General features: G+C 37.1%; 1 protein-coding gene across 1 annotated transcript in view; it reads left to right on the top strand.

Annotated features, from left to right (window-relative positions):
• JMY (junction mediating and regulatory protein, p53 cofactor) overlaps window positions 1–18,238 on the top strand; it is a 92,912-nt gene that overhangs the window by 11,112 nt on the left and 63,562 nt on the right. Inside the window, exon 2 of the mRNA XM_006889846.1 lies at window positions 4,168–4,341. Coding sequence (XP_006889908.1) covers window positions 4,168–4,341 — 174 coding nt within the window. The remainder of the gene's footprint in view (window positions 1–4,167; window positions 4,342–18,238) is intronic.

Consider the following 18,238-nt stretch of genomic DNA (forward strand, 5'->3'; position numbering starts at 1 on the left):
ACATTAGCACAATCAAATGTTCTGGGATTCCCATTCTTCTCAGAGTCAGCCACAGCTTTTTGTGATCCACACAGTCAAAAGCCTTTGCATAGTCAGTGAAGCACATATAGACATTCTTCTGGTATTCTTTGCTTTCTGCCAAGATCCATCTAACATTAGCTATAATATCCCTAGTATGACTACCTCTTCTGAATCCAGCCAGCACATCTGGCACTTGTCTGTTGACATATTGCTCCAAACGTTTTTGCATAATTTTCAGTAGAATGTATTATGTTCCCATATTGCAGTTTCAAAAAAAAAAATTTCCAGTTTTAAAAATTTGAGGGTAGTTGTTAGGTGTCATTGAATCGAGAATGACTCACAGCAACCTTATGAACCGCCATCCTGAAACCTACCCTATCTTGTGCAGTCCTCATCATATCTGAGACATTAGAGCCCAATGCTGAAGTGACAGTGTCAATCCACTTTCTTTGGGGTCTTCCTCTCCACTTGACCCTCCATCTTTCCAGGCATGATGTCCCTTTCCAAATAATAGCCTTGCCTAGTTACATGCAAAAGTATGAAATACAAAGCTTTGTCATCCTTGCCTCCAAGGAGCACTCTGGCTGCATCTTTTCTGGGACATACCTGTTTGTTCTTTTGGCAGAGTTGTTAGGTGCTATTGAGTTGAACATGACTCATAGTGACCCTGTGAACAGCTGTCCTGAAACCTGCCTAATCTTGATCCATCCTTATCATCTCTGAGAGACTAGAGCCCATTGCTGAAGTCACAGTGTCAGTTCATCTCACTGGACACCTTCCTCTCCTTGGCTGACTCCATTTTTCCAAGCTTGATGTCCTTCTCCAAGGAATAGCCTCTCCTAGCAGCATGCCTACAGTATGAAAGCTGAAGCTTTGTAATCCTTGCCCCAAATAACTCCGGTTGCACCCTTTCCAGAATATATCTGTTTGTTCTTTTGACAGACTGTGGGATATACAGTACTCTTCACCACCACAACTCAAAGTCATCAGTTAGCCTGTTGTATTTATATATTGTCTAGCTCTCTGATTCATATCAAGTGACTGAAAAGACCATGGTTTGAGTCAGACGCACCTCTGTCTTCAAACTGACATTATTGCTCTTCAGTATTTGGAGAGGTCCCTGACAGACTTGTCTAGTGCAGTATGTCTCCTATTTTCTTGACTGTTGTTACTAAGGGTGTTGAGTGTTGATCCAATCAAGTTGAAATAATTGACAATTTCAATCTTTTCTCCATCTGTAAAATGTTGCCTGTTGGTCCAGTGGTGAAGATTTTCATTAATGTTGAAATTGAAGACTGTAGTCTTGTTTAAAAAAATGTTTTAACTCCGGATATTTCCATTTTTTATTATAGTACTTTGCTTTGTCTTCTCGAGCTGCGTTCTGAAATCTTAACGTTCATTTCTTCCCTTTGTTTTGACCTGTTTGCAGTCCATGGTATACATTCAACACTCTTCTCCAGCACCACAACTCAAAGGCATCAATTCTCTATCATCTCTAGTCGTTGTCCACCTCTCTGATGCATAGCATGCAATTGCGAAGGCTATGGCCTAGATAGACCAGGCACACATTAGTCTGCAGCCTGACGTTGCTACTCTTCAGTACCCTGGAGAGGTCCCTGACAGCTGACTTCCCAGTGCAATTTGTTTCTTGATTTCCTGGCTGTAGGTACCAAGAGTGTTGATTGTAGAGCCAGGCAAACTAAGACTGTTAATCTCTTCACCATCCATAATGATGTTGCCAATGATGAAGCTTTCAACAGTCTCAATCTCCTTCTTTATCGTAATGTTGTCAGTTGGTCCAGTGGTGAGAATCTTGCAGGGTTGTGTCATCTGCATAAAGCAGGTTGTTGATGAATCTTTCCTCAATCCTAATGCCACATTCCTCTCGTACAGTCCAGTGCCCCAAATGACCTGTTCTTCATACAGATTGAAAAGGTATAGAGACAGAATACATCCCTTCTAAATTTTGAACCATGCAGTGTCTCTTTTCTCTGTTCTGATGATTACCTCTTGATTCAAGTATAGGTTTCACATAAGCACAATCAAATATTCTGGAATTCCCATTCTTCTCAGAGTCTGCCAGTTTGTGTCTAGTAGATAAGGTTATTTTGGTCTTTTGCTGTTTTAAAACTATCTTTGGTCACATGTGCAAGTATGTTTGTAGGACAGATTTCTTTAAGAGGAATGACTAAGTTAAAAGGGAATGGCATATTTTTGATTGGATATGGATGACTTTAGGATGGACCACTTGACATTCCCACCAAAAGTACAGAAAGTTTCTTCTTTAACATGAAGTATATTTTTTTTAAACAATTTTTTTTGGTGTCATTAGTAAGAAAATTTAAATTTGTGATTTATTTTGCATTTCCGTTTATGAGTATATTTCTTTATTAATGTAAAAGTCATTAGTGTGAACTCATTATACCTTTTACCTATTTGACTTGGTTGGTTGTCAGAGAAAATTAATTCATTGTAACTAAGGATCCTGGCTGAAAGAGAATTCCAGAACACTGCATAGTTTAAAATTGGGAAAGATATGCTTCAGGGTTGTAACCTTTTTCCATACCTATTCATTCTGTATATCTATTATCTTTCTTTAGTGTTTATAGGGTTTTCAAAGGCCTAACAATTTCGAAATAATCTTCAGCTAGATTTTACTTGGTTGTGAAAGAAATGATACTGTTTGGTAATTTCCATTCTCATGGTTCACCTTTTTTTGAAATGGGAACAAATATGGCTCTCTTATAGTAGGTTGACGAGGTAGCTGTCCTCCAAATTTCCTGAAATTTTGAGCATTTTGAGAACTGAATTTCTCAAATCAGAAATCAGCAGAGAGTTTTGAAGAAGCCGTGGCACAAGGGATATCATTGCTGATATCAGATGAATCTTGGCTGAAAGCAAAGAATATCAGAAAGATGTCCATTTGTGTTTTATTGACTATGCAAGAGGCTTGACTTTGTGGATCCTAACAAATTGTGGTTAACACTGAGAAGAATGGGAACCCCAGAACACATGATTGTGTTCCTGTGAAAACTACACCTAGAACATGAAGCTGTTGTCCAAACAGAACAAGGGAACACTACATGGTTTAAAATCAGGAAAGTTGTGTCAGAGTTGTTTCCTTTCTTCATCCCTATTCAATCTGGATGCAAAGAAAAACATTCAAGAAGCTGGACTATATGAAGAAGAATGTGACATCAGGATGACTCATCAAGCTGTGTTAAGCAGATGACACTACTTTCTCTCTTGGAGTTACTGGTAGATTTGAACTACTGTGACCTTCACATTACCGTTGCAATTTACTGTGGATTAATCCATCAAAGCTTTCTCATTCAGATGTTTAATACCAATTGAACTAATGTAGAATAATAGTAGGTATAGTCAGAGAGTCAAATGAGAAATTATTTCAGATTAAAAACACTTTATGATGTTCCAGTAGGTCTAAAAATTATGGAAACATTAAAGAATTTATTGAATTGAATTTCTCAAACAGTGTTCTTAGAAGATTACCAAAGATCAACTTAAAATGTATATTCTGACTCTATAGATCTAGAAGAGACCCTGAGGTTCTGTGTATCTTCTAAGAGTACATGTAATGTTAAAGTTACTTACTGGTCCCTGACCATAGATATTTGAGGTAGAAAAAGAACAACACGATCACCACTTTAGTATGGTCATATAATTAAGTTGAAGTATGAACAGAGTACAGAATCTTTCACTCACCAAACCTGATTCTGATGATTAGCAATCTTGCAGTGTGTTTCCAGGGCCATAAATCTTGTAAGAGACTGCCCATCTTCCACCCTTAGAGGGAAGGTCTTGAGGATTCAGGCCACTAACCTTTCAGATAGCAGGTGAAAACGTGATACATATATATTTTCACATAATACATGACACCACCAGGGCTCCTTTGGCAGGCAATAAGGAGATCTAAGATCAGGAATAATATGTTAAAAACATTTTTAAAAGAATGATGTCATGCAGTGACCTTGAGTCGTGAGATACCTGGGTATAGTGATGAATGATAAAATCAGTGGGTGTTTTCTTCTGCTTTCTGTGGTTCAGGGCTCCAAGAGGCAGATAGAAAGCTAGGTTTTTTGGTTATATCATCTGCTTTCTTAATAATGAGGCTTTCTTCTTTCACAGCTCTTGGATAAGCACAAAAATATAGAGAGCATGGTGGAACTTTTGGACTTGTATCAGATGGAAGATGAAGCCTACAGTAGCCTTGCAGAAGCCACAACAGAACTCTATCAGTATTTACTCCAGCCGTTCCGAGACATGAGAGAACTTGCCATGCTACGAAGACAGCAGATCAAGGTAGGCTTAGCTTTTTTTTTTTCCCATTGTTCTCATCCCTTCTAAATCTGTGTATAGTTTTTTCTCTTATCTTTACTAATGAATCAGGACCCAGGGCAAAACAAATTCAGTTTCAACATTAGTGCACTGTCCTTTATTAGCAACCCAGTCGAACAAAATAAGCTGCCTCATAAGTTTTCCAAGGCTCTAATCTTTATGGATGAAGCTTGCTTCATCTTTCCCATCAGTGGCCAGTTGGTTTGAACCACTAACCTTGAGACTAGCCGCCAAGTGTTTTAAATGATATGCTACCAAGCCCATTATAAACTTTACATTTTGGTTAAAATAGCAATTAATATGTTTGGCAGACATAATCTGTGTGGTTCAGAATTAATAATTTGCAATCAGGTCTTCACTGTTGTAGTAATTATATTAGAATTACATTAATTACAAGTTGTATTGGGTGTTAAAATGTGCACATTGAATTTACTGTATATGTGTTCATATTTTTAATATTCAGGTTTATTCTAGAAGTATATATTATTTAAAACATAGATAATGATTTATACTTCACTGATGGTGGTATAAAATGCAATTTTTAAAATTTTTTTTTTGAAGTAACTAGCCTACAAGTTATTGATCAGTCCCAGTTGTCAGTATATTCATGCCCCAGAAATGATGATCCTATGCAGAGTTTAAGAAATCCTGATTTACTGCTAGGAGCATGGGCATAAGGTACATTCATTTGGTACTGAAGTTTTTCTTTTGCTGATGATCTTTTGTTTCTGTTTCTTTGTGGAAAATGAGTTATTAGGTACTTTAAATTTCCAGCTGAACCCTTGGCAAGATGTAAAGGGATATGGTTAAAACTATGCTTAGAGAGAAATTCATGTCTTTAAATGCTACATTACAGAAGAGAAAGGGTTTGAATCTACTTGTAAGCTTCCACTCTAAGAAGCTGGAAAAAAGAAAAACACATACAAAATTAAAAAGTTAGATGTGGCAGTCAATGAAATAGGAAACAGATAAGAATAGTGACAAATTAATAAAAGGATATTTTTAATCAAGGAAATTTATAAGCATCTAGCTAAATTGATCACGGAAAACAAAACCCCACACATTATCAGTATCAGGAACATAAGTACAAATATCACTACAGATAGTATAGATATGAAAAAAAAGTAAGGAATTGTGAACAACTTTATGCAAATAATATATGCAACTTAGGTGACATAAACACATTTAGAAAAATGTACATTACTCAGACAGATTTTTAAAGGGAAATAGATTCTCGTTAAGTCATCGTTTAAACCTTCCCAGAAATAAAACCACAGACTCAAATGACAGGATTAGAATATTCAAACTTTTAAGGGGAGTGTTTTTGCCTTAACTATTGTGTTTTTTTGAGGTTTATTAAAAAAGGATCAATCTTGACAGGAACTCTCAAGATTAGGTAGGAAACTTAAGGAGAAAAATAAGTCTGGAAGAGGAGTGAGAATACAGAAGCCAAAGAATATAATGTTGCTGAATTATGTGCATATTTATGTTTTTATTTAAGATCTCTTTATTATTTTTGTGCTATACATAATGAATTAAATGTAATTTTTTTTATATTCTACTTATGTATGTTCTCAACAATAAAAATAAGCTGGAAAAAGATAAATCCATGTAACTGTTTTGTCTGAATAAAGGAAAAATGTACTCTTTTTAGAAATACCGAAAAACATTTATCCAAGCTAAATACCCACAAATGACAAACATTTTCAACAAACCAGTAGTAGAAGAGATCTTGAGCATCCTAATAAAGGGCGTGTATGGAAAACCTAACTAACATTGAACTTAAGGATGAATGAATGAATGCTTTTCATCCAAAATTAAAAGAATAATCACAACTTCTTTTCAGTGTTATTCTGGAGTTCATAACTATGTCAGAAAAACAAGAGGAAGGGGAGATGAAAGCCCTCTTTATTTGTAGGTAACATGATTAATTACATAGAAAATAGAAAGGAACCTAGAAGATAACTATTCGAAATAATATGAGTTTGACACTATAATAGAATCAGGGTCATTGTTGGGAAAAAAAATAAATGCCATTTTCAGTCTTCTAGCAAGAAACATTTGGCAGTTATAGGAGGATGAGCATAAACAAGCTACATGGAATTCCTTTACCCTGAAAATTACAAAGTAAAAAATTGAAAGCTAAATCATTAATAATTTAGAAAATGCTATTATACCATTTCTATTATACCATTTCAGGTTGTTTTAAGAAATTTGGCTTGCCAGTTCTAAAATTCATAGTGGAAAAGCAAAAAGACCTAGAACAGCCAAAACAGTTTTTAAACCATTGGTGGAACAACTGGATACTCAAGAAGAAAAAAAGCACTTTGATTTTTAATTACTTACAACATGCACAGAATGTCATTAAAATGTATCATTGACAAAAATAGAAGTTAAAAAATTTCTGTAAAAATGCATAGATGACATTTCTCAATTTTAAGAGTCAATTTTTCTAGATAAGACAGAAAAGCTGGAATAAAATACTTAGGTTTTTATAATTGTTACCTTCTTCAATTATTGCTTCTCTCTTCCTTATTCATTCTTATAAGACAAGTGTAGGCAGATAAGGATGGCCAGAACTGATCTCTGCTAATTCCAAAAAGGAAACTTTCCCTTTCAACAGTATATACAGTACAAAAATGATTGCTATAAGGCATGGTCTCCCATACTCCTGTACCTACTTCTTCTAATTCCAGCACTAGTTTTACTGCTCTGCTGGGTCCAAAATATGTTGCAGTGACTACCTAGATCTCACAGAACCATACCAACCTTTACAGTGTTTATGAGACATGTCAGCAGGCTGAATTTAGGTTGGCAGCAGGATACAATCCCTCAATTTAGACAGTTTCTCATGTATACAACTGCTCAGTCCAGACAACTTCTTGAATGTTTTCACTAACACTTTGATCTTCAGTCTTATATGTCTTGGGTCAGTGTTCTAAAAATTCCCTTAGTCTTGCCTGTTATGGTGTCTTCCCATAGTCCTCTAGAAAACTTCAGCACAGAGCTCTGGCTCCGGTTTCCTGGCGCAGAGTTCCCAACTCAGCTCTGTCTCATGTTAGTCTGATTTCTCTGCTGAGGCTGCTACTGCTCTTATGTAGATCCTGGTGTCTGGCCCCAAAGGAAGTAAGTACATTATACTCCATACTTTCTATTCCTTATGGGTAGTTGAGAATCCCATTTTCTCTGCTAAATCTACTAATTTTAACTTGGTAGGATGGGGGAAACTGACCAATTCCATAATGATTATATACACTCTGTTCCCTCTCATATTGTGAAAGTCAAGGTCCTTTGCCAGGAAAGCCATTTTGAACTATAAACCCTTGACACACACCACAGTGTCCAACTTTAAAATGCATATGAAGCAATTGAAAATTCCATCACTTGGATGAGGTGCACCTTAGTCTTTAACAGCTTTAATCTTTAGAACTTGAGATCTTTGACAAGAGATTTTTCCCAGTTCAGCACATTTTTTGATTCCTTGATTCTTCTGTTCTGGGTGTTGATTGTGGATCCAAGTAAAATAAAATTGTTGACATTTTCAGTCTTTTCTCCATCTATTATAATACTGGTCCAGGGATGACAATTTTGGTTCTTTTGATGTTCAGATGTAACCCATATTGAAGGCTGTAGTCTTTGATCTTCTGCCAACCTTGAAGTCTCCTTCGTTTTCTGCAAGCGAAGTTTGCTTCTCCATAACAAAGGTCTCTGATGAGTCTTCCTCTTATACTGATGCCACATTCTTTTTCATATAGTCCAGCTTCTTGGAATGATTTGTTCACCATAAAGATTGAATAAGTATGGAGAAAGGATGCAGCCCTGATGTGTGTTTTTTTTTTGGTTATTTTTTTGTTTTTTCTTAAACCTTGTAGGGTTCCATTTTTGTGTTTGGACAACTTCTTGGACTATGTGAAGGTTTCCCATGAACGCAATTAAGGGTTCCAGTATTTCCATTCTTTTCAAATTATGTTAGCCATAATTGTTAAGATTTGCAAAATTAGTAATTTTTCTAAAGTGCCATCTAGTCGATCATGACTCCTAGCCCTATGAACAATGGACTTGAACCTTGTGCCATCCTTACCATCTCTGATATACTTGAGCCCATTGGCATAGTCTTTGTGTCAGCCCATTTTGTCCAGGGTCTTTTTCTCTTTCATTGACCCTCCACTTTTCCAAGCCTTATGTCTTTTTCCAAGGACAGGCTGCTCCTAATGGTACGGCCTAAGTATGTAACACAAAATTTTGTCATCCTTGCCTCCAAGGAGCACACTGGTTGAACTATCTCCAAGATATATTTGTTCTTTTGGCAGTTAAGGGCATATTCTTCAGCACCATCACTCGAACCCATCACTGGGTTGCACCTTAGTCCTTCTGTCATCCTTACTCTCACTCCCAACTTTCAGATACATAGCAGGTATGTGGGGGGGACACCCCAAAACATAAAACAACCCATGACTTGAATCAGGTACACCTTAGTTTTCAAGTATTACTAGCAGGGCCCATGCTAATCTTCTCTGTATAGTTCCAGTTTCAGTATATGTGTTGTAGAAGTGAATAGCACCTTAGTTTTTAAACTGACATTGTTGCTTTTTAGCACATTGGTGCCTTGACAGCAGATTTTCCCAAAGCAATATATCTTTTGTTTCTTGGCTGCTGGTACCAAGGGGGTTTATGGATCCAGGTAAGATGAAATTGTTGACAGTCTTTCTCCATCTGTCATAATGTTGTCTGTTGGTCCAGTAGTGAGGATTTTTGTCTTACTGATGTTGAGATGTAATTCATTTTGAAGAGTTTAATTTTCTGTGACAAGTGTTTCACATCCTCTTAACTTGTAGTACAGAAAAGTTTTGTTGTCTCCATAATGTAAGTTGCTAGTGAATCTTTGTCCTATCTGATTCCACATTTTTTTCCACATATAGTCCAGCTTCTAGAATTATTTGCTCAGCAGACAGATTGAACAAGTGTGGAGAACATATCACTCTCAGACACACCTTTTTATTTTAAACCATGCAGTGTTCCCTTGCTCTTTTTTTGATAAGCAGTCTTTTGGTCTAGGTAAAGGTTTCACATTAGCGCAATTAAATGTTCTGGTATTTCCATTCTTCTCAATGTTAGCCATAATTTTTATAATCTTATGCAGTCAAGTGTATTGGCATAGTCAATAAAACACAAAATACATCCTCTGGTATTCTCTGCTTTCATCCCATTCCGTCTGACTTCATACATCCTTCATGCCATAACCATTTGGTTTTGTGTGTGTTTATTTTAATTAGTGAGTTCATTACACATGTGTATTTCTGTCTCCCCACCATTTGCATGTCTCACCACCGCTGCTACTATGTCCTTTATAACATTCCGTACATACTTAAAGCAAAGAGTGGTGTTCTGTCTTTAAAAGCTAAATAGGCGTTTTGGACAACAACATATTCTTGGCAAAGAAACCTGGACAACATTTAACAGCCTTTTCTAAATACAACTTAAACTTTGAGCAGTTTTCTGTCAATTCTGTTCTGGCTGTGAACAAGATTTTATTTGCATGTAATGTTAATTATATCACGTTTACATAGGATGTTAATAGGGAGCTCTGGTGGCTTCGTGGTGAAGAACTGCACTGCCAACACAAAATGTAGGTTCTGAATTTGTATATATGAAGTGAAAATTCCAAGCAGAAGATTAACCATGAATGAACTGTAAAGTCCTCATGTTTTTGTATACAGTGCAGTATTAAATCATTGTGCATGAACACTGAACTACAGTGATACCACTATAAATAAAGGCAATTACCTCAGCTGTTTCCCTTTGATTCCTTATCTTTAAAGTTCTCTCATCTGTGAAAAAAAAAAGGAGGTGGGGTAAGAGGCATTATTTCACACTCTTGTGTGGAATGTATTAGTAAATATTGCTTTCAATATAAAAATGCATGAATAATTATAACGATTGATTATGTGATTCTGTTAAATCTTTCAAAAGTAACTTTCAGGTGATTTCTGGGCCTGTATATTTGCCAGAAATTACATCAGTATATTGTTGAGTTTATAATGGCATTTATTTTACCAAAGACTATCTGGGGTTTTGTCTTTCACTGCTCTAACAACAGTAATAGTCAAGACTACTATGTTAAGTTTCTCATATGAAATCTAGTATCCAAGCATGTGATATACTTTATACTAGTTTATATAAACCGGTCTCGCTATCCTGGCTACCTAAACCGACACAGAGTTTTTTCCATGTTTAAAACAGGCACTGTTTTCTTTCTAGCATTAAATTTGCAAACAGAGGTGTCACTGCTTTTTTAGCACATGATTCAGCTGACCAAAGCTGTACATCTTCAAAATTGCCAAGTTAGGAAAAGAACTTAGTATCCCAGCTTAATGCAATAAACAATAAGTTCTTTAGCAATCAGCTCCCACATTATGGCTAGTAAGTTTTAGAAGTCAGTTTAAAATAAACATACAAGGCAAGCTGGTGGGAGACTGTGTCAGAGAGAGAGAGAGAATGTGTGTGTGAGAGAGAGAGTGATTTTAAAATGAGCATACAAAGCAAGCTGGTGTTGGGGGGGGGGTGTGTAGGTAAACGTAATGGATCCAACAGCAAATGGTTAATTTCAAATTGTCTTGGCATTTTGTTGTTTTTTGTTGTCAAAAAGGCCTACTGCGAGTTTTCGAACTTTCATTTTCTACAGATAAATACAGTGTTTAATCATACAACTGAAAAATATTTATAATCTTAATGGTCCAAGTTGATGCTTTTGAACTTTGAATACTGCTGTGTTCAGTTTATTAAATTTCTATTCTACTAGTATCTGTTGACTCTGATTGAAACCAGTTAGTTAAGCAAGGAGCACCTGAATATAATGAATGTTAACTAGATAGAAAGATTTAACCAGATAATTAAAAAGTAAGGGTATGCTCTTGGTATTACAGAGGTAGTCACCACTTCAAAACAAACCAAAACACACACAAAGAAAAAATTGCTACTCCCATGGTTTGGACAGACAATATGGGGAAGGAAGCAAAGAGTTTAGAATTATACAATTTAAGCTTAGAGGAAGGGCCCTGTGGAGGTCAAACTTGGGTTTGTGAGGAGACAGCTGGTACAGAAGTTATCTGAGCTTGATAGAACGACCCAAATCTCGGGTGAGTGATGTTTATTATTTGAGAATAGCTGGTTCTGTAAGGATTGGAAAAACTCCAAACTGGATTTTATTACTGGTTATAGAAGAAACTGCTAGTACTGGGGTATAGGAATAAATGGTGTTCACAGAAATAGCAGAAGTGCATTCATTAGAGAGGAGTAGATAGATGTATTTTTCTTTGCTTTTACTCAGCAGCTTGTGCAGCACCCAAGTTGGCAGGCTTTTAAGGAGCCTTGCTTAAATGGCTACTAATCAAAAGGAATAATTTAAATCCACCATGTGATTCCTCAGGTGAACAGACCTGCCAGTCGGCTCCCATACAGATTTCCATCCTTGGAGACCTTATTGTATGCTTCCACTTAGTTTTGTAGGCACATAACAAATTTGGTTTGTAGAACCACAGCCCACATACCAGAAGGCAGAATATAGAAAAGACCTTTGGGGTTGAGAGACAAGAATTTACACATATCTTCAAACTTTACAAGTTAGGGAATAGGAAAGAGTTAAGTAATTTACATTAAGGTGTTAGATATAACAATCCTCATGGAGGTTCTTTAAAAATTGGGTAGATGTTCAGGCTACTGAGTTTGAGAAGTCCATTAAGAACAGTTATATTTTAGGATCATTCTATTGATCCAGTGTTTACCCCCAATTATGAGTTTAAATTTTCTTTCTGAAAACAATAATGCAAATTCTGTCACTACTGTATTTTTCTTTGTTTTCTGTTGAGAAAAGCTTTATTATGCCATTGAAAAGGACTTGTATCATAATAAAAAAACTTGTAAATTGGTACTAAAATGTATGATTTCCTAAATCTCTATTTTATACTTATGAGTTCGACTCTTAGTTATAAATGTGTTTTAAAGTCAGAATAATCTCAATAAAGAACTCTACAAATTGTGATCATTTGTTATAACAAAGCAACTCTCTTGAATCCTTAAATCTAAAATGAAGCTTAAATATGACAATGTTAAGATTCCACAGTGGTTTCCGTTTGCATAACAAATTAGTACAGACTCACCAACCTAACACTTAATGACTTCCTCACAGTGACCACAACCCACTTTTCTAGTCTTATCTCCCATTAGTTTTTTTCTTTTTTTTTCTTTATTTTACTATTTTGTGTGTGTACCATCAAATTGGATCTGACTGGTACAGGAGGAGATTGCCCCTCCTTCTCCAGCAGAGCATCTGGTGGATTTGAACCTCATTCCTCTGGGATTGCAGTGCAACTTCTTGCCACTAGGCTACCAGAGCTCCCTAGTTTTATTTTTTAACCTGTAAGTTTGGGCCCTATTCCTTGTCATACCCTCTACATACCTCCCTCTAGATTTTCAGTTCTGTTCATAGGTGCACTATTTTAGTTGACTCATCAACACCTAACAGCTGCTTTTGGTCATATTGCTTCTTACTTCCATTATGTTTTGAATATGATACTCTTTACCCCATATATTCTATATTTGATTGTCATATCCCACCTCTCTTAAAAGCCCTCCACAGTTACATAATGGAATTGCCTCTTGATCTAGATAACTAGATGCCATTTACCCACTGATAACATTAAATAACTTTTGTCTGAAGTCTTGGGAGAAAAACCACCATGGAAATATTAACATTTTAACATATCAGTATCCTTTTTTTTAACCAGAGATGCTCTTTACTATCTTTAATAACTATAATATTTTGTAAGAATTTGTTTAAGAATTGTCATTCCTTCTTGAACATCTTACGTAAATTTTGTACCTTGACCATTTATACCTGTTGTCTTGGTGTATTCTAGCCAGACCTGTGTCATAACATTTTTCATCTCTGAAAATAAAAATACCCTGAAATAGTAGCATTATTTGAGTCCTACAGCATGTTAGAATTATAGTATCTTCTGAAAATTTAAATAAAAATCTAATCCAGATGAATAAAAAATAAGATAATAAGAATCAGACTACCACTGCTAGCTTTCTTTTGTTTGCTTGACACTTTTTTAAGAAAAAAACGAAACCCCAAGAAATGGAATTAACATAATTTTGTTTCAGAACTAGTAAGACATTTGTGTTCCGATCATATCTCTACATTTGGGAAGAAAAAAGAAGGAACTCTATTTTCTTTTTTTGCTAGGTCTCATATAAAAGCAAGAGTTCATTGTTTGCCTGGTAGAAACAGGAAACTTTGCAGATGATGTCTGTCTAGTTGGTATGACTTGTGACCCTAGGAATAAATTCAAACATTTTTTTTCTTGTTTGTAATTATAAAAGCAATGTATGTTCAGTAAATAAAATCTGTAAAGTGTGAGAGATTTCAAACAGGGGGACAGAAACCCCAGCCATAATCAAACTCCCCAAAAGGCATTAATAATAATACATTTGATGTATTCTGTGTCCCCCCCATTTTTTTGACATACCTATTTGAAGTGATATCTGATTTCGCCCCCACCCCCGTCTTCATTTAATATTTTCCCATGCATATTTTACTGTGTTACTAAAAACTCTTAAAGCATTGTTAGTGTTCTGTGTTGTTGTTAGAGACCTCTGGTGGCCTAGTGGCAAGAAGCTACACTGTAATTCCAAAGGCTCCAAAAGGCCTGCAATTTGAGTGTGCCAGTTGCTCCATGGGAGAAAGATGGGCATTCTTGTGTAATTAACTGCCTCTGAAAACCTGCTGGAGAGTCAGCAATAGGTCGGTTCCAACTCCACAGTACACAACAACAATGTTGTTATAGGCCATTGAGTCACTTTTGACTCATACCAATCCTGTATACAAGAGCTCTGAACCTTGTTCTATCCTGAGCCAATTTCATTGTCTCTGACACATCTATCCCATTACCACAGTCACTGAGTCAATTCATCTGATCCAGGTTTTTCCTTTCTTGTGCTGCTGTCCACCCTTCCAAGCATGATGTCCTTCTCTAAGGACTGGTCCCTCCTGGCAACATGCCTAAAGTATGAGTATAAATGTGAGATGGAGCTTCAACATCTTTGCTTCCAAAGAGCAGCCTGTTTCACCCTTTCTTGGACAGACCTGTTTGTTCTCATAGTATGTTCAAGACTTTTCTCCAGCACCACAGTTCAAAGGCATTGATTCTTCTTGTATCATCCTTAGTCATTGTTCAGCTCTCTGACGCATAGCAAGTAATTGCAAAGACTGGCTTGGATCAGGTGCACCTTAGTCTCTAGACTGACCTCATTGCTCTTCAGTAAGCTGCAGAGGTGCCAGAGAACAGATTTTCCAACTGTAATTCATCTTTTTATTTCCTGGCTGCTGATACCAAGAGTGTTGTTTGTGGAACCAAGCAAGCTGAAATTTTTAACAGTCTCTTCATCTGTCATGCTGTTGCCAATGATTATTAATTCTTTTTTTTTTTTTGCCAGCCAGTAAAAGAAGAGCAGTAAGGTAGGTTTCATAACTTTTGAAGTGAGGGAATAAGCTATTTATATTTAGAAGAGATTGTTTTTCTTACAGTGCTAAAACCTAAAATAAAATAAATTCATCTTGTTGTTGTTGTTATGTGCCGTTGAGTCGCCTGCGACTCATAGCGACCCTGTGTACAACAGCCCTAAACTCCGCTCTGTCCTGTGCCAATCCCACTGTCTCCGACACTCCCATCCCAATTATCCCAGTCACTGAATCAATCCACCTCATAGAGGGCCTTCCTCTCCTGCGCCGTCCCTCCACCCTCCCAAGCATGATGTCCCTCTCTGAGGACTGGTCTCTCCTCACAACATGTCCAAAGTATGTTAGACGGAGCCTCAGAATCCTTGCCTCCAAGGAACCACCTGGTTTAATCCTTTCTAGGACAAATCTGTTTGTTTTCTTAGCAGTCCATGGTATTCTCAGTACTCTTCTCCAGCACCACAGCTCAAAGGCATCAATTCTCCTTCTATCCTCCTTGGTCATTGTCCAACTCTCTGATGCATAACAGGTGATTGCGAAGACCATGGCCTGTATTAGATGCACCTTAGTCTCCAGAGAGACACCATTGCTCTTCAGTACTTTGGAGAGGTCCCTAACAGCAGACTTTCCCATGGCAATGCGCCTTTTAATTTCCTGGGTGCTGGTGCCAAGACTGTTGACTATGGAGCCAAGCAAACTAAAGCTGTGTACCATCTCAATCTCTTCACCATCCATCCTGATGCTGCCAATTGGTCCAGTGGTGAGAATCTTTGTCTTCTTGACATTGAGCCTCAATCCATATTGTAGGCTGTAGTCCTTGACACTCTGCAGCAGGCGCTTCAGGTCCTCTTCAGTTTCAGCAAGCAGGGTTGTGTCATCTGCATAACGCAGATTGTTGATAAGTCGTCCACCAATCTTGACCCCACATTTCTCCTCATAGAGCCCAGCCTCCCGGATAATCTCTTCTGCATATAGGTTGAAAAGGTATGGAGATAGGATGCATCCCTGGCGTACGCCCTCCCCATTTTGAACCATGCAGTGTTCCCTTCCTCTGTTCTGACGACTGCCTCCTGGTCCAAGTATAAGTTTCGCATTAGAACTATCAAGTGTTCTGGGATTCCCATTCTTCTCAGAGTCAACCATAGTTTGTTATGATCTACACAGTCAAATGCCTTTGCATAGTCAATGAAACACAGATAGACATTCCTCTGGTATTCCCTGCTTTCAGCAAAGATCCATCTAACATCAGCTACAATATCTCTAGTACCACAACCCCTTCTAAACCCAGCCTGGACTTCTGGTAGCTTTCTGTTGATGTGCAGTTCCAGTTGTTTTGGATAATCTTCAGTAAAATCTTGCTTGCATGTGAAATCAGTGAGATTTTTCTGTAGTTTCCACATTCTGTTGGGTCACCTTTCTTTGGGATAGGAACAAGTATCGATCTCTTCCAGTCAGTTGGCCAAGTGGTTGTTCTCCAGATTTCTTGGTACAACTTGGTGAGCACGTCCATGGCAGCATCTGTTAACTGAAATATGTCAATGGTATATCATCTATTCCTGGAGCCTTATTTTTTGCCATTTCCTTCAAAGCAGTCAGAAAATCAAAAGAGCCGAACTCACTCAGCATATCTTAAGCTCAAGAAACTGAAGAACAAATTCAAACCTCGAGTTGCTATAATCAAGGATGCTTTCGGCAGAATGCTAAATGATCCAGGAAGTATTAAAAGAAGCTGGAAAGAATATACTGAGTCACTGTATCGGAAGGAATTGGAAGACACAGAAGAATTTCATGAAACATGAAACAAAAATTCATCATATGTTGCCTTACAGGAGAGATGATGTTGTTAGGTGCTTTTGAATTGAGTAAGAGCCTTAGCAAGCCTATAAACAGATCTGAACCCTGTCCTATCCTGTGCCATCCTCACAATTCCTGACACACTGTGTGGTCTATCTATCACGGCAGTCACTGCATCGATCCCCCAGGTTGAGTGAGGATCTTTCTCTCTGTACCAGCGCTCCACTTTTTCAAGCATGATGTCCCTCTCTAAGAAGTAGCCTCTCCCAGCAACATTACTAAAGTATGTGAAATGAAACTTTGCCATCCTTGCCTCCAAAGAATGCTCTGAATGCACTTTCTCCAAGACATCTGTTTGAGCTTTTGACAGCCCATGGGGTATTCAGTACTCTTCTCCAACATCACAGCTCAAAGGCATCAATTCTTCTTCTGGAATTCTTATTCACTGTCCGGCTTTCATATGCATAGCACCTGAACAGTATATGAAAAATGTTGAAGGTCTTAAATCAATTGTTCATCCTCACAGTGTCTGAAGAAGATTATGGAAAGTACTCTATTAATGTCACATAGTAGTTTTCTGAGGATGTGATGATTAAAAATATTTAATCTTTATTTTTTTAATCGCACTATCATGGACTTGATTCTAACTCACGACAGTTTGATGTGTGCACTGTATATGATTTGTGACTTTTGGAAGCAAATGTCTATTCTTTCTCCCAGGATATATGTGTGTGTGAATTCAAAACATCAACTTATCAGTAGTAGTAACTGAGCACATAGCCATTTGTGCCAAATCTGAGGACAGTTCTTAAACTGATCAAACTATAAATTAATAGCATTGTTCCTTAAATAATTTTTTTAAAATTTCTTTTTAATTTTGTGTGTGTGTGTATACATGTGTGTATATGTATGTACATACCGTCGAATTGGATCTGATTGATACAGGAGGAGATTGCCCCTCCTCCAGCAGAGCATCTGGTAGGTTTGAAGGCCTTCAGGCCTTAACCAATCTTGACTAAATGTCACTTTTCTCATCTGTTAGCTTTTTTACACACGCACACACAAACACACAAGTTTGAATACATTGTTTTCACACCAGATCTTTCTTTCCCTTTTCCTTCATCCCCATCCATCAAATTGTATAACTCTGATTAAACACCCCTCCCCATCCTCATCCCTGTGCTTGTACCCTACCCCTTCATCCTCATACTCGTTCTACAATAATAGCCTTACACAATATTTGTCCTTAGGGACTTAGTTAGTTCACTTAGCATCCCTCCTAAGTTAATTTACAAGATTATTGTTCGTGCGTGTTGCATAGTATTCCATAGTGTGAATGTACTATAATTTTTCAATCCACTCAGTTGTGTTTGGATATTTGGGCTCATTCCATGTGTTAGATTTTTAAATAAATTTGCAATTCACAATTATTCTCCAACTGGAACCTCTAAACATGTTTGGATTTTATGTTGCTAATGGATTAAAATACATCTCAACAAACTAGAGATTTCACCACCAGGTCACTAAACAGCCTCATGACAGATGGAG

This window comes from Elephantulus edwardii, unplaced genomic scaffold, assembly GCF_000299155.1.
Source record: "Elephantulus edwardii isolate Elephantulus edwardi_28Jun2011 unplaced genomic scaffold, EleEdw1.0 scaffold00082, whole genome shotgun sequence".
In the NCBI taxonomy this organism is placed as follows: Eukaryota; Metazoa; Chordata; class Mammalia; order Macroscelidea; family Macroscelididae; genus Elephantulus; species Elephantulus edwardii.